Genomic DNA, 23,351 nt, shown 5'->3' on the forward strand with positions numbered 1-23,351 from the left:
ATTGAATGTGTAGATTGCTTTGGGTAGTAATGACATTTTAACAATATCTATTCTTCCAACCCATGAGCATGGTAAAATTTTCCATTTCTTTGTGTCTTCTTCAATTTCCTTCTATAGTTTTCATCATACAGATCTCTTATTCTTTGGTTAGCTTTATTCCTAGGTATCTAATGTTTTTTTGTGCAATTGTGAATGGGATCACTTTCTTGATTCCCCTTTCTGTTGCTTTATTATTGGTGTATAAAAATGCAACTGATTTCTGTACATTGATTTTGTACCCTGCAACTTTGCTGAATTCATGGATCAGGTCTAGTAGGCTTCTGGTGGAGTCTGTTGGGGTTTCTATGTATTAACAGACATGTTAATGACAGCACCCTTGCTTTGTATTTCTGAGAAGTAATAATAAAATGGAAATATAAGACATAAAATGCATTTTCCCCACAAAATAAAAAACTTTTATTATAATTGAGTTTATCTTCATGTAGACTTTCAAATTTCTCTGTATATTTCTATATGGTATACACAATTTATTAACAAATGGTTATATATAATGTAAAAATAAATTTATATGTGTACTTGAAGCTTACTTTAGTACTGGCAGGAGGAGTGAGATCACTAAAATTTAGAGTCTCATGGAACTGGATGCACACTAACTTTACCCTACCTGCCTCCCGAACCTCAATTTCTTTATCCCCAACACACATTTTCTGTATTAAGTGGCCCTTTCATATTTCGTTCTTGTTTGTTCTTCATACAGATAAGCAAATTACAGTAAGGCCTTGGTTTGTGAGCATAATTCATTCTGGGAACATGATTGTAATCCCAAGCATTTATGTTTCAAAGCGAATTTCCCCATAAGAAATAATGGAAACTCAAATGATTCATTTCACAACCCAAAAATATTCACATAGAAATGATTACAATACTGTAATATGATATAAAATAATAAAGAAAGTATAAAATATAAAGAAAAATAAACAAATTAACCTGTGCTTACCTTTGAAAACCTTCATGGCTGGTTTGAGGGAGACAAAAGAGAGGAGGGTTTTTATGTAGGACAACTTTCACTATCACTAACGGAATTATTGCTGTCTATTTGTTCAGTGGAATCTTTTTCTTTTCATGCAGCTTTAACAAGAAATCTATCCAATGATACTTGCTTTTGCCTCCTTTAGAGAATTTCGTGGAAATGTGGCTTTGCATTGTTGTTAAACAGGTTCATCGCTGGCACTGCTCCAGCCTTATTAGGGTAGTGCTTGTCTACCAAATTTTGCACTGTTCCCCACATTTTACACATCTCCCTAACCTCATTTGAAGTGAGTGATTCTTCCATCTTTTTCTCCCCCTCCTCTGCAGACAAGATGCAGATAAAAATTTCTTATATAATATTGCAATTTTGGTCACTCTCATATCTCATTTGTACTGCTCAATGATTTCCTTCTTCACTTCCACTGTAATCATCTTCTTCTTCTTATCGCCCTTCTTTTCCACCTTTTCCTGCATGGGTGTCATTGTATACATTTGCACTGATGTTGACTACAGTACAGTATTAATAAATTCTTGTCATGTATTGTATTTAATGTGACTGGAAATCAGGCAGCAGAGAAAAAGGTCTATATCTGCAGGCAGCCTTACTTAGAAGGAAGCAAAGTATTCCTAAGCTTACTCTTGTACAGAAAAGCAAAGGACTGTCCATAGGTCCTTTGGAGTGACAAAAAATACACTAGTTACACTAGTTACACTAGTGTCAGTTCTGGGCACCTTCCAATGTTCTGAAAAATAACTGATTTCTGCCAAACATCACGGTCTGAGACTGAGCATCTGAGCCTGGGAGACAATCACCCACAATCCCACAGCAAGAGAGAGAGAGAGTGAGTAATGATCATGTGACATTCAGCATCACATACTACTCATATTGCAAGACATTGCTCATTTATCAAGATAATATTTATTAGAAATGTTTGCTTGTCTTGCAGAATACTTGTAGAACAAATTACTTGCAATATAGGGTTTTACTGTACTTCCTGACCTGACATCCTGTTTCTCTTCCAGGCTGTTCTGAGGTACCATTTCTTCAAAGAAAGCCTTTGACAACTTCCTAAATTTTGTCAAGTGCCCCTTATCTTGCTTGATATACATTTCTTATTATACTGTTATATTGAAATTAAATCTTTATGGATCTGCCTTCCCTATTAAACTATAAGCTTCATGAAGGCAGGGGGGCACCTGGGTGGCTCAGTCGGTTGAGCGTCCAACTTTGGCTCAGGTCATGATCTCATGTTCATGGGTTCGAGCCCCGTGTCGGGCTCTGTGCTGACAGCTCAGAGCCTGGAGCTTGTTTCAGATTCTGTGTCTCCCTCTCTCTCTGACCCTCCCCTGCTCATGCTGTCTCTATCTCTCTCTCAAAAAAAAATAGAAAACATTTTAAAAAAAGAAAATTCCTCTATTTAAAAAAAAAAAGATTCATGAAGGCAGGGATTGTGGCATCATATTTTTTTTCATCCTGACATATAATAGGGTTCTTTAGAAATGTTCATCGAACTACATTCATGGCTCTCCTTGTTGGGGCCAACCTGTTCTACCAGGAATGAAATAATGATTTGCTCATTGCAATTTATGGAGTATCTGAAGGACTTCCGTTCTATCCAAAGATACATGCAAGTATACTTTCATTTTAGTACTGTGATTAGTATGCTATTGTAAGAACCTCATAGGGTCGATAACAATGTTAGTGTGAAATAAATTGACTACTTGCTTCTTACTAGAAATTAGATGAGATTATTTGCTTTAGCAGAGTGAAGTTTTCATTGTATGTGTACAAGCAATGACCATCAAACTTCACCATGAATGATAATCACCTTGGGCACATGTTTAAATATAGCTTCTGAGTTTTATATGTGTACATTCTGATTCTTTGGATTGGTGGGGGCCCAAACATCATGTTAAAGCATCCCAAAAGTTATACTATAGCAGATAGAAACCATACTTTGAGAAGTATTGTTTTCTTCTTTCTGAAGTAGAGAATAAGAGGCAGGAGTAATGTTGAACAACTGAGAGAACTTCCTTAGTCAGAGATAGGGTGAGGTTCTATGTAGAGGTCTACAGAAGTTACAGAGCATTGAGAATGGACACCTGGAAAAGCTGAAACAGGGAATCAAGGGTGGCAAGGACTGAGGGTGTGGAGAGAGTCTTGAAGATCAAGAATAATAACTTTGGCTTATTTCACAATTTTCCCTAGGATTGACTTTTATTCTTTAGCAAGAAAACTTATTATCAATAACTTTAAAAAATCTGATTATTCAGGTAATTCATCTTCATTTAGGAACTGACACTCACTAATCATTAAATAAGTATTTTTTAAATATTTCAGGGTCTCTAGGATATTGATTAATTTAGGTATAGGATGATTATTGATACTTAGAACAGTATCATATAATTTCATACAGTATTTCTTTTTTGGTTCTATGACAACAAAACTGTCTGGTATAGGGGAGATGGTCATCTATGCAATGTGGAAAAAAAGAATTTAACTTTGCTGATGGACACTTAGGCTCTTTCCATGTTTTAGCTATTGTGGAGAGTGCTGCTATGGACATTGGGGTACATGTGCTCCTATGCATCAGCATTTCTGTATCCCTTGGGTAAATTCCTAGCAGTGCTATTGCTGGGTCATAGGGGAGTTCTATTGTTAGTTTCCTTAGGAACCTCCACACTGTTTTCCAGAGGGGCTGTACCAGTTTACGTTCCCACCAACAGTGTAGGAGGGTGCCCGTTTCTCCACATCCTCGTCAGCATCTAGAGTTCTCTGATTTGCTCATTTTAGCCACTCTGACTGGCGTGAGGTGGTATCTCAGTGTGGTTTTGATTTGTATTTCCCTGTAGCAACATGGATGGACCTTGAGGGTGTTATGCTGAGCGAACAAAGTCAGGCAGAGAAGGACAAATATCATATGTTTGCACGTATAGGAGGATTAGGAGGAACTTGACGGAGGAACAAGGGGGAGAAGAAGGGCGGAAATGGTGGGGGAAAGGGAGAGAGGCAAACCATGAGAGACTCTTGAATGCTGACAAAAACTGAGGACTGATGGATGTGGGGGGGAGGACGGATGGGCATGGAGGAGGGCACTTGTGGGGATGAGCACTGAGTGTTATGTGGAAACTAATTTGACAATAAACTATTTGTAAAAAAAAAAAAAAAAGAATTTAACTTTGCAACCCTGAGAAAAAGTTAGGCTTTCACTCAAATGCCATTTATAAATAATTTATATCCAAGATATATTCTAAGTTATTAATGTTTTAAACTTTAAATGCTGTTTAAAGATTTTCATGAAGATCCTACATGTTTTTAACAAGACAAATAGCAACCAGAAGTAGACAGATAAATCTAGACCCTTGAAAAGCTCCAAACTTTTAGCTTGTGCTTATTGTTTCAGCTTTCTTGAAACTCATTCAGTTTTATTCAGAGTGGTGAACTGTTAACAAGGAACTAATTGGCTGACTTGAGTTTCTTCTTTTTACCATTTGGTGGCCAGTCTCTGGTGGAAATCCTAATGAGAAGCAAAGCAGGCAAACAAATGGACCAGTGGACTAGGAGGGGGAGAGAGGCAGTGGGCATGGAGAGTTTATTATTGTTCACCTAATCAACTAAATATGTTTTAATTACAACAGCAATGCCATAAATAGGCTCAGCACAAGCCTATTAGTCTGCCTTATTCCTGTTTGCTTCCACCATCCATATAAGTCTGCAGTTTTAATTGTGTCCATCTGATGGGAGAGATTTCCCTCTGGTTATCTGTAGTTTGGGAAGATAAATTGTCTTAAATAGCTCAATAGAGGTTGAGCTTTGGGGAAACAATGTTGTTCTTATTGCAATTTATACCTTGTTTTTAACTCCACTTAGTACAAGACCTATGCTCTTCATTGAGTCACTTTAAACCAAACATCTCTGCCAATTTGTGCTCTCTTGTAGGTGATTCGCAAGGGGTGGCTAACCATCAGCAACATTGGCATCATGAAAGGAGGCTCTAAGGGATACTGGTTTGTCCTTACAGCTGAAAGCTTGTCCTGGTACAAAGATGACGAGGTAAGTCACAGAGAATGACAGTTATTTTATGAAAGTGTTTCCAATTTCAAATTAATTGATATTATTGTGATATACAGTTTCAAGACACGAATAGTTCTCTTTCAGGAAGACATACCTTGCGGTGTTTGAAGAAGCATTGTTTTTTCCTCATAGATTTTTAAGTTTATAATATTTCCCTCAAATTTCTTTTATTTCTTTGGCATAGTCACATGTTTGTTAACCTGAAGAAATGGAGTTAGGGATCAGTAGTTGGAAATTTCCTTCTTTGTAATAATGGCAAGATACTGATATAGGGACAATTTTCATTAAATAATGTGTTGAAAAGACCCAGGGATCTAGAGCATCTTAAGAATGAAATTAATAGCACTGATTCAGAGTTAATAAAGAATTTTGGGATTGTTCCTGTGACATCTGTTTCAAATGGCAGGCTTTTGAAAATGTCCAAATCACTAGTCTTCAAGCGAGCCCTCAAATAATTGTTTGTATGAATTTTGTTCTTTGAAAATTTGAGATCTGTGTAAAAGTATGAATTATGATAATTCTGCTCTCTGGACCATGTTAGATGTTAATAATTTTGGCCCTGTGACTTACTACTTATTTAAATCCAGTAGCTATAAAAGTACAAAAAATCATATCAATCTTGTGGAACCATTAAAGTGCTATAAAATGATACTGTTGAATTTGGGAGGTCATGGATTATATTAAACTATGTTTTGGAAATTTTAAGAGCTCTGGTCTGACCTGAGCTATTTTTCATGCTTATAATGCAGTATACAAACATTAGATAAGAATACTTTGTGATTTGCAAAGCTATTTACAGGTGAGATTGTCTCACTTTTGTTTGGCTATAAAGAGCATGTATTTCAGAGGTAAAAGTCCTTCCAATCCTGGCTTGATATTATTTTGCAAGTCCTAAAAGGTGCCTTTGCCCATTGTTGGAGTTAAAGTTTAATGTCTTATATAGTTCTTTCTGCTTCCTAAGTACTCTGTGCATAAGAGTAATGATTGTTGATGGCCACTAAGTTTTCAGTAAGGGAATAAAATCTTACAGAAACGTTCAAAAACAATTTTTACACAAAAGCTTTAAAAAACTTTTATATCATATATTTCACTTACTTCAGTCAAATATGGAGTAGTTGTTGCAAGAGTCTGAGGCTTAGCAATGGTTTATTTTCCTATGCTGGCTGCTCAAATATCCTTGTCATTCTGTGGGAAGCTCCTGTGTTCAAAGACCACAGCTTCAGGAGCTCTTAAAGGCTTATCTGTATAGAAAAATTAGTCGATGGAGTGTCTTCTTCTTTTGTGCTCATTGCCTTAAAAGATCTCTTAGATACATTTTGTTTCCAAGAGCTTAGAGGATTATTTATGCACATTTAAATTCATATTGGATTGGAAGATTTTATCAGTTATTCTGGGGAAAGCGAAAGATTTTTCTGAGGATTCATGATAATAATAGCTAGTGTTTTATATAGATTAATTAACTCATTCAGTCCACATTATAACCCTAAGGATAGGTGCTATTATTATCATCCCTATTTTTCAGAGAAAACTGTTAAACAAAAACCCAACTATTCAAAAAGTTATTTCTGTAGGACTCAGTTTCCCTTATTACAGCATACCTGGTGTTTGTGAGGATAACTAGCTAGCTTCCCAAGGTCACATAGCTAGTTGGTGGCAAAACAGAAATTCAAACTCAGGCTATTTGGCTTCAGAGCTCATGTCTTCAACCACAAATGTAGGCAAGAATCCCAGAGATACTGGAGTTCTACAGATCAACCTCACCCCACAGAAGTTTTATTTAGACAAGTTCCAAGCATATTGGCATTGGCATTTTTCTGGGTATTAGTATGAGGGGCTCTGAAGATAATAGGAGTAGCTGCTGATGTTGGAATATGGCTTCGGGGTTCTTTTGTCTCACTGTATGGGCACTGAAACAAGGCCATTGGAAGGCACAGGGTGTCCCCTGTAGGAAAGAAGAATCTTTGAGAGCTCTGTAAGCTAATGATCAGTGGTCATCCCTTTCACACCTCTATAAACTCAAGGTAACAATCTCTGCTGCTGAAGCTCCCTCATGTGTTTATAATACATTATATCCTCAGTTATAATATTAACTGAGTGCTGGAGATCATTTTATTAAAGGTATATATTGGAGGGATTATGGGCATGGGGCAGCAGGATGAGAATGACCCTTGAAATACAGTGGAGTGATTTGGTTGAAGAAAGTTTAGGAAAGAATTGTTTTCTTAGTTTAAACGATTTCAAGAAAGAGAAAATGACAAAGTTGTTGCTCTGTGGAAGGAACAGCAATAGTAAGTGCTCTGAAGAAAATCAAATGGGGTAGTGAGCTAAAAAGTGATGGGGGAAGAAACTTTAGATTGGGTGTTTGGGAGGAAGGAACATCAGATTAGAGGCTGGAATGATGAGCTGTGTAGATTTTGTTGAAGAACATTCCAGGAAGAGGGAACCATAAGGTGGGGCTGGAACCCACGAACTATGAGATCATGACCTGAGCCAAAGTCGGATACTTAACCAACTAAGCCACCCAGGCACCTCCTAATTTGGATTTTATTTCAAGGATAATTGAGAACTATTGGCTTGTTCCAATGGGATGTAACATGATTAAATGTATGTTTTAGAAAGACCACTCTGGCTGCTGGATTGGGCATAATGTGTGGGATGGAACGTGTATGTAGAAGGAAGGGAGTGGTAAGACTAGAAGAAGAGAGACCAGCTAGCTAGGAGACTGTAGCAATGGTCCAGGTAAGAGAAGATGGTGGCTTATACTGGGTGGCTTGAGAGGAGCTCTTGAATTCAAGGTGGCAAGTTGATAGGCCACATACAGCCACACTGCAGCCGTTTAGCTACTGTTAGAACTCTGCTCCAGAAACAACATAGAAAGTTTTCAAAATATTAACGCCTGACTCACAAACAGCCTCTGTCATTAAATTGTTTGTGTGAGTAGGGCAGAGCCTTTTTCCACGGGAGCCAGTCTCATTCATTCCCACCTCACCATTCCTTGGCCACCACCACTGTCATCCTCTATTCTGCTTTATTGATGTTGCGAGAGTTTCCTACCATTGCAGAACACCTTTGGGCTTGCTGTCAGAGTTAAAGGGAGGCTACAGCACTGTTCCTTGCTTTCTGCTTGTATTCAACAAATAGTTATTAGTGTCAGCTGGGAGCAGTGGCTGGAAGGGAGGGTATGAGGAAAGGAGGTCAAGAAGAAACATCAGGGGAATAGGGTTAAGAAGTAGTAATGAGTCTCTGGCTTCTTTGTACCATCTTGTAGCAGTAGTGTTTTATACATTTGTTTATTTTTGATTTATTTTTTAAAGTTTACATCCAAGTTAGTTAGCATATAGTGCAACAATGATTTCAGTAGTAGATTCCTTAATGCCCCTTACCCATTTAGCCCATTCCCCCTCCCACAACCGCTCCTGTAACCCTCTGTTTGTTTTCTATATTTAAGAGTCTCTTATGTTTTGTCTCCCTCCCTGTTTTTATGTTATTATTTTTTAGCAGCAGTGTTTTAAATGATAATTAGGTTCCACAAAAGTCTTACTGCCATCCTTCAACTACATGTGGCTTGAACCTACTTCTTTGGGCAACCTCAAAGACCCACAATTTAGAATATTTCTTTGTGAAAATAAGATTGAATTCTAACTCAACTTTTGGAGTCAATTCATTGGTAAATTAAATGCTTGTTCTTTGTTCTTATAGTATCTCTCTATACCCACATCAACATCTAAATAGTTGTAAATCCTGTTATATGACAATTTATCTTACTTAGTCAAGCAAATGTGACATGGTAAATATCTTTAAGTTAGTTATAGATTCATTCATTTATTCAATGACAAATTTATATTCAAATTTTCTTAGAGGATTATCATATTTTTCTTCTGTGATCTGCCATCTTCCTGCTTTCTTGTGTAATTAGACTGGCATGTTTTCATTATATCTAATTGGCTGTTGAATAGAATAAATAGCATATTATGCCATATGCTGTAGGTATGATTTTATTTAAATTATGATGAGTTTGTAATAATATAAATGACTTACAAAATATATTTGAGATGAAGAACAATGACTCAAACTTTTTCCAGGATTACATTAATTGAACAAAAGACCCTATAGACTATATGCTTGGTACAACGAAAGCAGTGAGGTATGAAGGATGTGGATTTGCAATGGCTAATGCCAGTGTTGGAAAAAGTTAGCCTTCTCTGGGCCTCAGTTCTTTTCTTTTCACTTGTTGAATGTGGACCTTTGCAGACCAAATCACCTGAAAGAGATTTTCTAGGATTCTAAGAAGCCACATATTAATATGTACTTTATAAACTTTTAGGTGTCCCATTTATATATTTATGTTTGCTATTGCAGGTAACAACTATGCCTTCCCATATAAAGCCATTCTTTGACTCATATATCTTCTCATTTCCAATTTATTATCATTTCATATTATGAGATACGATGTATGATATCTGGGTTTTGGTTGGTTGGTTGGTTGGTTGGTTGGTTGGTTAGTTGATTGATATGTTCGTTCGTTCGTTCATTCATTCATTCATTCATTCATTCATTCATTCATTTATTTTAGCAGAGAATGGTAAGGTTCAGGTTCTTAGAGGGAACTCAGATCCTGTTTCTTCAGTGAGACTTGACATGCTACTTCCCCCCTAGCCTATGAGTTCTCTTACACCTCAGCCAAGAATTGGAGCTGATGACACAAAAGCATGTGATTTCCTATCCAAGCTGACAGAGGCAAGAGCATGATGACCCTGTGTAATAATTTTATGCTAGAGTTGGCATGACTGTAATGGTAAGTCCCCAACATTTTTCCTACTTTCTTCCTATGCTGAACAGATCTATCTACCCTACCCTTGAATTTTAGAGGGATTTATGAACATTCTCAAACATCTGTGGACTGCACTTTTTGAACCATTACTCTATATTATAATAATGTTATTTGTAATGTTACTGATAGATGAGCTTAACAGAGAGGTTTCCACCTGCATCCCAGACAGTGTTTTTTTCCCATGTTATCTTCAAAGAGTCTTTATGATACAATGTGGTTATAATAGGCATAATTATCTATCTGGCTATATGTTATCCCCTAACATCACTCTAAGATTGGGGCTATCTGTAACACAAAAAGAAATAAACTGTTTTTATACAGGGTTAGACAGTTTATAACTAATCACCAAGGGATTTGCTCAAACTTGGCTGTCCTTCTAGATCATGCCCTAGCACCCTAAACTTGGAAGTTTCCTATAGAGGTGGCCCTGTGCTCTTTTCTAGGGGGCTCGTAGGCTCTTCCTGGTTTCATCTTCTCCAAGGCATTCTGCCAGTTTGTGTAACCCATCAAGGAGGATCTGTTTATGGGGGAAAGGATAGTTTGGACATGCAGGCTTGTGTGTCCACATATATTCCCTTGTATTTGGGATAGATGATACTTAGATCCTTTGATTTCTATCAAAATAATAACATAGGATATCTTTAGTACTTAACTTTACTGAGCATTTAAGGAAGCGATACAGCAATTCACACAACCTCCAATAGAATATTAGATACCCCTCTGTACAACAGTTTTTAACCAGTGGGCACTCCACTTGAGTATATTACTGGCTGCTCCGACCTTGTGCTGGCCCAGCCCAAGGAGAATACATTGGCTTGTCACTTTCTGTCTCCCCTCCTATTTCTTCCCTCAATGCTGTTAATAATGGATTGCCCCAAACTCAAGGTGCTTCTCCCTCAGTTATATATAACCATTCAGCTCTGCTTAGAATCTAGTTCAGCCTTTGTTCCAGCCTCATTTTTGCATATCCAGACTAGTCTAAATGCTGAACCAAACCAAATGGACTTCCAATGAGCAAGATGCTCCCTAGTTTGACAATAATTATGGTTGTAAATAGTATTCCACTATTTATTCTACCTGCTTAAAAGCATGAAGGCCAGCTTTCAATCTGAATGATAATCTTGATGATGATCATTATCATTATAATGGTTAACATTTAGTGTGTACTTATGGTGTCCCAAGCACTGAGCTAAGTCAGCATTTTATTTATATTCCCCATTTTAGAGATGAAGATTGAAACACAAAGAGAATGAGTAATTTAGCAAGCTACTCAATGTTGGTGCTGTGTTCTTAATTGCCTGAAAATTTCCTAATAAACATTTTCTGAACACCTATTATGCACTAGATTCTATCCTTTAGTCACTAAGGATAAAATGGTTAGCAAGGAATTCATGGTACCTGCCCTCATGAAGGATATTTACCAATAAAGAAAACATATAAACAAAACAAAACATGGAAACCTATCAGATGTAGATTACAAGCTATGAAGAAAATAAATTTAGTGATGTGTTTGACTTAAAGGGTATCTGCAATGGGGATTACAACATTGGAGGGGGGGCATTGAATTAGGTGATCAGAGGTTGATGTTAATGCTTTGAGGCAAGATTGCACCTGCTAAATTTAAGAAACTGAAATAAGGCCAGTGTGACTGACTGGAATAAAAGGAGCTAAGAACTCTATAAAGATTAAGGATTTTGACCCTGAGAATGATGAGAAGACTTGGATGTTTTTAAGCTGGAGAGTCACATAATAAGATCTGATTTTTTTTACAGATCCTTTTGGTTACTTTGTAGAGAATGTATTGGAGGAGTACAAAGCTGGGTTGGGGAGTTGTTAGGAAGGTATGGCTATGGACTATGTAAGAGATAATAATAGCTTGGGTTGGGGTGGGTTGATGGAAATTGATAGAAGTGGGTAGATTTAAGAGATTATTTCAGGTGGTAAAAATCGACAACTCCTCACACGTGATATGTGTTTGGTTCAGTGTTTAAGTTACTGCTAAATTGTAAGCCCCTTGAGACCAGGAGCCATTGTCTTATTTACTGTTCTACCACCACTGAACATGGCACTGGCAGATGACAGTAAATATTGGTTGAGTGAAGATGCAGTTGAGCAAATAAATAATATTTATTTAGTATAACCTAATAATTCATCATGTCCTGTTATCTCAGGTACCTAAACTAAATTATTTAATTACAGAGTAAACTTAGAATTTGAGGTAGGTTGTCTTAAAATTTTCTTAATTTTCATCATTGAAGGTTAATGGATTTTTTTCCCCCTTCTCTGACTATATAGTTTCCTGAATGGAAATCATTTAAGCAAAAAATAAATTTCCCAATGTTAGTTTAAAACATTGAAAATATATTTTGTACAATTCTTAGAAATGATTTAGAAAAGGGCTAGGAGTAGAATTAAAATAGAAAGTGGCATCTGCGTGGGTCAGTCGGTTAAGTATCCAGCTCTTGGTTTCTGCTCAGGTCATGATCTCACAGTTTGTGGGTTTGAGCCCTGTGTGGGGCTCTGCACTGGAAGCATGGTGCCTGCTTGGGATTCTCTTTCTTCCTCTTCTCTGTCTCTCCCTTGCTTGTGCTGTCTCTCTCGAAATAAATAAATAAACATTAAACAAAATTTTAAATAGAAAGTATAATTTCAAAAAGGATTTGGGGTTTAGATAGTTTTATATTAATATTCTAATTTTAGGGCCGCCTGTGTGGCTCAGTTGGTTGTGTCCAACTTCGGCTCAGGTCATGAGCCCCGTGTCAGGCTCTGTGATGACCACTCAAAGCCTGGAGGCTGCTTCAGACTCTGTGTCTCCCCCTGTCTCTGCCCCTCCCCCAGTCACTCTCTCTCTCTCTCTCTCTCAAAAATAAATAAATGTTAAAAAAAATTAAAAAATACTTTAAAATCAGATTTGGAATAAAGGATGGCTTTTATACAAGTTATGTATAAAATATGAATTTTAGAAGAATAGACTGTTCTGATAAAGGGGAAAAAAGCCATTTTTCTCTTAATATCAATGAGAAATGTATGAGAAATGTATGAATGATAATTAAAATCTGAAGGGGATTGCTAGTTTATGTATAACAGTAGCATATAGCCAATATTTATTCCATTTATATCATCCAACATGAAGATTAAAATCATAACGGAATACTCAGGGGAAGCTAGGGTAATTCAACAGAAGTGTTCCCAATGAAAATGTGTTAACCTTATACTATTGAAGAAAACCCAAAATCTGCATTGAAAAAAGAACATTCTTTGGACTCCTAAAACAATTACAGGCCTCACTTTTGTGGGTTGAAGCATTTGGATAGCTTGATAAAGAGATTATACAATTCCTTTATAGGGATCATTATTTAGTATTGTTTTTATTATGTAGCTGTAACAGATGACAAATGTAACTTAAGTAATAGAAAACAAAATGACAGCTATATACCTGGATGGCGAAAGTTGTGAGACCAAGAAGTCATAGAAATCTTCAGCTATTTCCATTTTCACTTAGACATTCAAGATTCTGCCTGTTTCCTCTACATCTGCATGATCCCTGTGATGAGGAGGTCAGGATTAACCCTGTGAACACTAGTCATATTCTTTGTTGAGTTGTTTTAGTTAGCTAAAACTTAGATATTTTTTGCCTAAAGAAGAAGTCCCAATAAATATTGAACTTTAAAACATTTATGTTACTTAAAATTCTTCATGATTTTAGTTGTGCTTTTTCACATATGTAAAATATGCTTTTTAATGTAGGATCCATTTCATACAAACATTTCCACACTTTGGCATTATCCAAAGATTTATAATATACACAACAACATATAATGGCAAATGCTATTTCTAATTTATTAAATATATTTAATAGACCCAAACACACTCTCCTAAATGTATTTTTTATCCCACTCAAAAGTTTATTCTAGAAGAACGATATTACTCTTTACTAGAAGAGTAAAATTTTTAAACGTGCTTCATTTAATGAATTTAAATAAATATAACATTCTTTCCTTCCTTCAGGCATTTTTTTGAAAGCCTGAAATGTAAAACCTCAAATTTTAAGGGACTATTACTTGCAATGTTGTCCTGTAGTGGCTCACTTAAGGATGACTCCACTGGCCGTCTAGCTTTCCCTTTGGAGTTTGCTGGAATTGAACAGTCTTCTTTATGTTCTGACCTGCTATCGTGTCATCTGGAGAGGTCCCAAGCACTGTTCTGGAACTGCCTTGCAAAGGATCCAGTGGAGTCTCCCAGATGTAGACTCCTCTTGCCATTTGCTGCCAGTCATATCAAACACTTCAAATTGAGCAGTAATGTGTAAATATTTTGTAAGACATTTTTCTATCATCTTCCTGTTTATATTTTACATTTTGTGAACTATTCTTTAGTACTTTATTTGCTAGTAATAGGACTTTTATATAAGGTAAAAACCTTCATTGCTCAATGTGTTTAGCAGAAGTATATTTTGCAGATGACCTATTTCCTAAGGCCAGATTATTAAATGCAAGAATTTAGCCTTAATTATATTTTTGCTTCATAGTTTTGCCTACTTTTTTCACTTTTTAAAGAATCTATAGTGTCATGTCTAGTAAAATAGCACAAAATCCTGTAAATTTTTAACCTCGTGGGTTTTTAGCCTTAAGACTAAGTCTTTTATTTTAAAAATGGAATAGCTGAATAAAAATAGTTTTTAGACTAAAATATATACATGAAATATTTAGTTGAATTTTTAAACAATTTTATGTAGCCTTGTGCTACATTTTAAAAAGTTTGACCAGAGTCTAACAAAAATGAAATTAATTTTAAATACTCCAGTTAAAAACATTTTAGTGAACCAAATCAAAGTTAACAATTTTCTAATTTTATCTATCTCCCACCTTGTTGCCCAGCAGTGTTTGAAACATTCAGAGACATAAGACAACCCTGAACATTTCACTCCAGTTCACAGTATATAAACTGAAGTTTTGACATTTTCTCAAAAGATATGGTAAAATATTGCATTACCACTAATCCCTTTCCTTGCTCTTTCCGAAAATAGTTTAATTGCCTGAATATCTCAAGAGTTTCAGAGTTTACAGTGAATGGGAGCATGTACTGCAAGTGAATGCATTGGTCTGGTAAATTCCACCTTTCTAACTGTAGTGTAATCTCCTTCTTAATTAAACAAGGACACAGTAATAAATCTTTATGTGCCATGACACTTGGGAATATCAGAGCTCCAATTTCAATTTTCTCTATATCAGCAGAGAAGCAACTATTTTATGAACATGATGTTAGAAATATTCTTTTCGTTGTGTTTTGCCCAGACCCAAACTGGTAGTTTATTAACTCAAAATACATGATCCCCTGGAACATTCGCTCTTCCTTTTTCTTCTTTTTCTTTCCTCCTCCTCTCTCTTAAAAAGTCATGACATAGAAAACTAAACTTAGTTTTTGGAGTAGGATTATTAGAATCATTTCCTCTCTGTTGAGCATTAGACTGAAGTTATATTGTTTTGTCATATTGATTATGGGGTGCTGCAAAGCTGTGTACAATAAATGTCAAGGGTAGTAATTGACTGACAACAGTTAGGAAAAGAGAACTATAGAAAGCACAGGAACATTTTCAGAAATGGGTTTTATTATATTTCATAGACCACTCACTTTACTTTGGGTGGGTTTCAATATTCGAATCAAAATATAATAATACATACGAATTAAGTATTAAACCAACAGATTAAAACCCCAGGCCCCCGCGCCCCTCATTTTGGTTGTAGCTCTTGGTGTAGATGCTATGGTGTGAGGGCTGCTTTCTTTCAATGGCTGGTTGTCATTCAGGCTGGGTTGTCGTGTGACTGCCTGTCTGTGCCTGCTGTACAGGTGAGCGGATGTTCTGCACAGCAAGTGTAGACAGGCAGTCACATGACAACTCCGTCCAGCCAGGCCCTTGGTTCCTTCGGGTTTCCTTTGCTCATGGGCAGATACAATCAGTCTGTTTTCCAGATTTGGTGATTTTGGAGGGTCAGGGGAAAGGGAGAAAAACACACAATAGAATTAAACATTACAACATTATGGAACTAAAACAAGTTAGACTTTTGACTTTATTCAGAATGTACACTTTTACATTTGTTCCAAATGTGCTAACATGGAAAATTGACGTAACAGAAAACTCACATCGAAATTTTAAGGAAAAACAAAACAAAAGATTAAATATAAGGTTTATTCTTAAATCCAATTCATATTATTATTACTGGCCCACATGCAGTCAGAGTTCAGAGTAATTGAACCAGATGTTTTTCCTCTTCACAAAAAGTCTGCATATTTTAATACTGAAGTTAAAGATAAAGACTCTGTTTATACATGTTTCTTGTAGTAGATAAGTACCATAGCCCATGAAAAAGAAACTTGTCACTTACATGGAAATGGCAGCCATTTTCAAAATAATTAATGAGCCTAATGTATCTGGCAGTTCAACCAGCCAACTTTGGTATCTGATGCTTTAAGAGTGGGATTTTACAAGGGAATGTATTTTTGCCAGTACTCCATAAAGCAACAGGAACTTATTTAAATTTCTCATATTCTTTTTAATGTAAAGTTTTTAAGTATGGATGTGAAAACCAAATAAAAAGCAGTTGTGAGCTTAAGTGCTTCTTCTCCTAATTAACTACAGCACCATGCCATGAATCAAAAGGGTATAAACTAAAAGTTGTTACACACAGTGATGCTCAGAATGTGTTTTGGACATTGGTAGTATGATACAGGTACAAAATAGTACCTTAAACACAGAAAAGGGAAACTTCATTTCATATCCAAAAAAGTAAAACCAGATCCTTTGGGAAATTTTCTTATAATTTGTATAAGAAAGAGCTAATGGTGTTAAATATGCAGTAAATTTAATTCTGATGACTCAAGAATAATTCTATTGGCTATTTTAATATAAATAATCAATTCACAAGTTCCCTTGCCCTTTAAAAACCAAAATATTTAGAGAGTCAAAATTCCAATAAGTGGGATTTCTTCAAAATCAAAATAAAACATTATCGTCCAAGGAGTATGTACTTCAGAATTTTTTTCAAAGAATTTTAAGGAAAACACATAGTTTGTTATTTCCCTTTAATTATAAAATTCTGAGAAATTAGCAAGTAGAAACTTTACGGAGAGGCAAATGTTTTTAGAGACTGAAAAAATTACAGTTTCTACACATCTGAACTTTTAAGCATTAATTAGATATGGTACAATTTTAACAAAGAGTTGATAAGTGAAATTTCCGATTTATTTGATTTCAAGAAAATAAATGTCTGATTCTGTTTCTGACAAACAGAAAAAAAAACTTTTTTTTTTCCTGACAAAATCCAAAACATCAGTAAATTTGGCTGCTATTTAGATAATTACAAGGTCAGGGTATGCAAAAACAAATACCTTGAGAAACTATTTTGTTATTTTTGCTGTATTCAGCGTAACAGAAAATATTTAGAGTGATTCACTTACAAAGAATATATTGGTGGAAATTAAAAATTACTGTAATTCAGTATAGCTTTCCCTCTCTCTCCCATAAATAATTTGATCCAGTTAACTCTGCTCAATTAAAGGAATGATGCATGCAACCTGAAAAAATAGAAAGAAATATTTATGAGTTTATATGTTATATTTTAATATGAAACAGTTCTATTAAACCAAGATATCCAAAAATATCTGAACCTGAAAAACCATAACTTTTTTTCAGAAAGAAAAAAAATCTTTCTGAAAAATGTCTACTCTATTCATAAGATTTTTGGATAATTTATGTTTCTAATAGATTTTTAAACTCTAATTATACTATGTGACATGCGCACACTTCATAGTGCTATTGAACCTGTCTTTAATCTTGTTAGAAATGATGTAAGGCTAAAAAAAAATTTAAGACTTTTTTTCAATCTTCTAAATAGAATGAATATCAATTCATTATAACTTGAAATACTAGCTGAAATATCAAAGAGCTATTTACATTATTATCATAACATGTAATTTTAATATAGTTATTACACCTTATTTTCTTTTGTCTTCTATTTATTATCTTAAGGAAAAAATCCAATGAAAGAATTATCTTCTAAGTCCTTTATAGCAAAATTAAACCACAGCAATTTCAGGAAACTGGCTGTCACGATAGGTCAGGAAATTCAAAATGAATATTTAATTATTTTACTTAATTTACTTCATTATCTCTATTTATTAAAACTGATAAAACTTTTTAACAAGAAAGCTTTCAAAAATGAATAAATATTTCTATCCACATAATTTGTAACACACTAAGGTAAAAAGAGAAGAAACCAAGTAAGAAAGTTTCTGTCTTCACTGAAGACAGTTTCCTGTCTCCTCTCAGGTTAAAACCTGACCTTCTAGTTATCTTAAGTTGGGATTTCTGAGTGATGGTCGCTTAGTTATTATTTGGACATTATTGTGGTGGGTAGGATGTTCTCCTTAGAGAAGAGGAAAACGGTTGTTTTTATAGAGAAAATGTCTTGTAGAGTAACTGAAAGCTTTGGCTTCTCTTTAGTAAGGATGGACACTGGTGGCTGAGTGAACTTTTTTTCATTATCAAGTTTTTTTTTTTAATTTCCTTAAAAAAAAAAAAAAAGGAAAAATTCTTTCATTAGAAGTTTTATGCCTAAATTTTTTCCCATGGCCAGAAAAACTTGGGTGGTCTGTAAGGCGAGAGGTGGGGGTAGACCATATATTTTGGTCTTTTAAAAACATAAACATGTTATCTGGGCCGAAAGACAGAAATGCCAAGCAGGAAGGATGTGAAACCTATTGACTAATTGGGAGAAAATGATCAGTGTGAAATTTTGTCCCATTGTAAACAAACTTTCTTTGATTTAGAGATCTGTGACTTTAAAAAGGGGAAAAAAGGAGTGAGGTTTGAAAATATAAACTGTTTTATATGGATCCTCTTTCAATTAAGAATTGATGGTATTGAGGCTAAGGCCCTGAATTTTCTTTCTCTTAGATGATAGAAAAAGTTTTCCTTTTAACCCAGTACCTAGCCTAACTTACCAGTCAACCACATACTAAAATGAAAAATAACTACTCAGGGTCTATGAACTGCAGTTTGGACAGGCTCTGGAAACATTTTTCTCTTTCTGACAATGTACAATGTTTAATTTTAATACTTACCATCATATCCAGGGGTAGTTTTACTTGAAGATGTCACTGTTGGTTAGTTTCCTCTGGAATAGATCCCATGACCTCTAAAATATTTGTATATCTCCTTATAAAGTAATACCAAAATAAAGTTAAACATTGTTCTAATTACCCTGGAAATAGATACGGTTATTTTACGATATGTGTGTATACATGCTGGTATATATACCACTGGATAAACTATCGGCCTTGCCTTCAGTCAGCAGGAGTAAAGTGAGCTTTTACTTCTGATCTTTAATTTAGCTCATGCAATTTAAAATGAAGTACGATTCCTTTTCGTTTGTTAAAAGTTTGCATCAAAAATGGGTTTTCAGGACTCCACCAAGCACTTGCAGGCACCCCTCGGCTACCCCCTTACAAATTAATTCTTATGTTCCTATTCCTGTATTTATGCAAGGACACAATTGAGTCCCCTCTGTCTCCGGACTAAAAGTCATCCTAGGGAGAAATTCGGTGGGTGACCAATGGTGGTTAGTTTCTTAGAAACAAAAAAGCGATTTAATATGAAGACAGACATTTAAATTAAATATACATGAGATGAAAGCAAGCTATGAAATTTTGTCATTTCTACAGAGTAAACAAAAACAAAAACCAAAGCCCCTCATAACTATCTTTCTTCTTTAGTAACTGCTTCAATTAGTAAAAATGTATTTCTTGAGAAAATAAGCTTCTGTAATTACCTAATAGTTTTTTTTTTCATTTTTTTATGTAAAGGAAGGTGTATAGGTTTTAAATATGTCTTGTTCTGTTAAAAATAGTATGGAAGCTTCCAAGTCACAACAGAAAAAACAAAGGAAGACTTCCCTGTATCATCTCGGTGGAAAGGATAACTAAATTTATTCATGTTTTTCATATTTTAACTAAAAACCATGAATAAAAGGTAATATCAGTTTTGGGATGATCAAAAGGTCATTTAAAAAAGTAAATTGTTTTGACAAAAGATAACTTCGGGAATCTTTTTTAGTAAAATGTGTTGCAAAAGAGAACTGGTGATAATTTTGAACTGTTGCAAAATGTGTAATTTAGAAAAGGATTTATTCAGGAGTCACTGTAATTTTAAAAAATTTAAAGGAAGACAAAAGGGATCACATCCACTTTTTCATAAACCTATAGAACAGATGTTTTCATTATATAGAATGGTTTGGGGGTAGATATACATGGGGGTTGAGGGAATTAGGGGTGAGGCAGTAACATTTTTCCAGAACTTTCTTTAAGAGATCCACCTTTCAAGTTCAGCAAAGATCATATTGCAACCCAGACTTTCTCTATTATTCTCTCTATTGGGATTTCATTCAGCTTAAGGGTTTTCCTCCCTCCCCCCTTCCCCACCCGTCCCCCTTCACCTCCAGGACAGCTGGAAACTGACCAAAGAAAACTTTGCCTTCGTATACAAATTCCTTTTTTATCAGTGGGTTTCTAGACAAAGTACCTTATCATTTTAAATGCTCAGAGAAATAGAAGCATTGTAAAATATAGGCATGAGGTCTCAGCTGACCAGTAATTATCAACCATTTTTGGATTTAAAACAAATGTGACACAGATATATGTTGGGATATCTGAAGACAGAGGTTTCTTCTATTCTGCACTTAATCAGTTGCTGACTCACTGAGTTCTGGGTTGGCGCTCTTTTCTGGGTCAGTCCCATTTGCATTGTCTGGTGGGCAAAAACTTGGCTGCCCCTTCTTTTATTGTTAGATATTACTATTCCTGGGATGTGTATCATGTACATAAATTTTCAAAAAAATCACTATTCAGATAGCATTGTAAAAATAGCCAATATTCTTTACTTTGAAGCAAAATGGATTCAATCCCGGGAAGTTAAAAATTCTACTACAGCCGTATTCAAGTGAGTTTTTAGGTCTTTGTATTATTAATTTCAACAATTAAAAACTAGCCTCATTAAGTTATTCTTAAGTGTTTGGAGTCTTCATATTTCCTTTTCAAGTGGGAAAAACTTTAAACTTAAAAAAAAAACTTGACTTCTAGATCTTCAGAAACCAACTAACATACAGCAAATCGCTATTTACGACACATTGTTACTCTTTCAAAACTCAATGCATCGCTATCCATCACACATATACCTCTGTTTCCCTCGCATGTGAACACAAATCATTGGCTCCCCACCTCGGCTCTCCTGGGCACAGACCAGGTGAGCAGTCAAGGAGGCCTTACCCACAGGTCTTCTTTCCAGCAGTTCTTTCTCAGCGGTGTCCCGGAGGGCTTCCTGGTCCCTAGTGTGCAAAACCTGTGAAGAAAAACACTGGGTGTGAGATTTGAAAAAGCAAACATAAGTCTTCTCCGTGGAAACAGCAACTTCTGTCCCCAGCCGTCCGTGGTGTTGCGCTCCCCTGCCCAGTCTAACCAATGTGCAGACTACTGTACAACGGCATTGTCCTGAACAGGTAGTCTGAACACTGGGGCGACGGAGCAGGATCTCCAGAAGCTTCCATCTGTGTACTTAAAATCCTGTCCTGGTCTTTGGGAAAAGCCTCCCTTCCTGCACCAGGGGTTGCATTCGGTTATCCCCCCTGAATTCTGCTGCACTGACTGAGACACACTCAAGGGCTGTGATTTCCAGTCTTGACGTGGCACATTTGCTGCAGACTGGGGAACTGGCAATGAATTTAGGACCAGGAAAAGGGGGAGGGCTGGGCTGGAGAGTCCATATATGGGATGATGTCACCCTGGGGAGGTTTGGGTATGCGCGGTGCCGCTGGAGAGACCTCTCGAATCGCCTGCTCTCAGACATGGGTCTGTGCATAAAATGGTACCAGATGTTTTAGTGTAATGTTAAGCAGTCATTTCATCTTCAGGCCAGATTTTTTTCCTCAACTGGGCAGGAAGTGGGCCTCAGTATGGAAAAGCTGTAAAAAAAGAGTCGAGATGTACAGTTCTGCTGTGGCCAACTGAAAGTGAGCTAGTGGAGAAGTACAATTCTGCTGTCCGATCCAGGCTAGAAAAGTAATTTGCTGAAGATAGAGGGTAGATAAAAAAAAAAAAAAAGAAAAAAAGTAAACAGAAAGTTGAACACTGGAAAGGAGGGCTCAGTTGCAAACTTTTTTGAGTTTCCCTGTGGCACTTTATTTTCTGGTATTTGACTCGTCAAAAAGGGCAGATAAGTTCATTTTTTTTCTGTCTCTCTCCCTCCTCCTCCTCCTGGTCTGTTGGATCTGTCAGCGGCTTGCAGGCTGCTCTAGACTTGAACAGTAATTATAGCAACTTCCTGAAAGTGAAGCCCCCATGAAAAGTCTGGAGAAATGTTCTTTGTCATGGCCTCTACATGAGTAATTAGTTCCACATGTGGCCTTCCTCGTTTCCCTCAGCGATTTTGGCTAGCTCTCTGAATGCCGTGCTATATAGTTCGACCTAAAGAAACTTTAAAGTTTTGATTTCAAACCTCCGCTATGAAATAACAACTTCAGTCTCCTAACAAATTGCCTCTGGTAGATCCATCCTCTTAGGTACAGCATTCTCCTTCACTGGGAATTCTTGATTCGGTGTTAATACTTTTGTTTTATTTTAATGGTATTCTACTGCTCAGTTTTATCTCTGGTTAACTAAGTCTGCTGAAATTTGCCAAGTACCGCCTGACCAAAGGTTATAACGTATCAGCCCACTGGCATCTACTTCTCTTTTCCTGTTGTTGCTGTTTTCAATTAGATATACTGTTGAATATTCTGAGTATATAGCCCTGTGACTTTCCCTCCATAGAATTCTGATCAAAGTTTGAGTCACCTCAAACAAGAGCTTGATTAATTGCCCTTCCAGAGATCAAAATGTGAGAAAATTCCTAGGTAGCTTCCAAATATAATTTGAGTAGCCAAACTACGAAACTTAGTAATCTTTAAAGAATTACAACTAAAGCAATTCATTTCTACTGGACTTATGCAATACTTTTTAGAGGCAGAAAAATCTACGTCTTTTAAATAGATTGGGTTGAATTATTTCAGGAAGCTTCAAGTTAGAGAGAACTGCCTTAAAGCCCTCACTTATCATGACATGTCTTCTCTTGAATTAACATACCATTAATGGAGTCTAAAGTTCTGACAAGCACTGGTCACCTAGCAAGGAAGATTAAATAAAATAAAAAGGAATTATCCAGCAGGTTAGGATGGAACAAAGAGATTAGCATTGGGTAAGCCATTCATAGAGGGATTTAAGCTCTTAATGGAATTCAGAGGGATTGCTTCCTATCATGTACTTGTGCTTTCACACTGGTGTCTCCAGGGCTTCTCCTGTAGTGCTTGAGCAAGCCCAGGATGCCTCAAC

General features: G+C 36.0%; 1 protein-coding gene and 1 long non-coding RNA gene across 8 annotated transcripts in view; one reads left to right on the forward strand and one right to left on the reverse strand.

Annotated features, from left to right (window-relative positions):
- DNM3 (dynamin 3) overlaps positions 1-23,351 on the forward strand; it is a 584,407-nt gene that overhangs the window by 312,263 nt on the left and 248,793 nt on the right. For all 7 annotated transcript variants that reach the window (XM_077755999.1, XM_077756002.1, XM_077755998.1 and 4 more), the window contains one exon: positions 4,970-5,083. In XM_077755999.1, coding sequence (XP_077612125.1) covers positions 4,970-5,083 — 114 coding nt within the window. The remainder of the gene's footprint in view (positions 1-4,969; positions 5,084-23,351) is intronic.
- Positions 15,563-21,472, reverse strand: LOC144224908 (uncharacterized). Its single transcript, XR_013333180.1, has 3 exons — positions 21,255-21,472; positions 19,056-19,149; positions 15,563-17,507 (listed from the first exon to the last, which is right to left on the reverse strand). It is a non-coding gene; the product is annotated as an uncharacterized LOC144224908 (long non-coding RNA).

Source organism: Crocuta crocuta, unplaced genomic scaffold (genome assembly GCF_008692635.1).
Source record: "Crocuta crocuta isolate KB4526 unplaced genomic scaffold, BGI_CrCroc_1.0 scaffold122, whole genome shotgun sequence".
Classification (NCBI taxonomy): domain Eukaryota; kingdom Metazoa; phylum Chordata; class Mammalia; order Carnivora; family Hyaenidae; genus Crocuta; species Crocuta crocuta.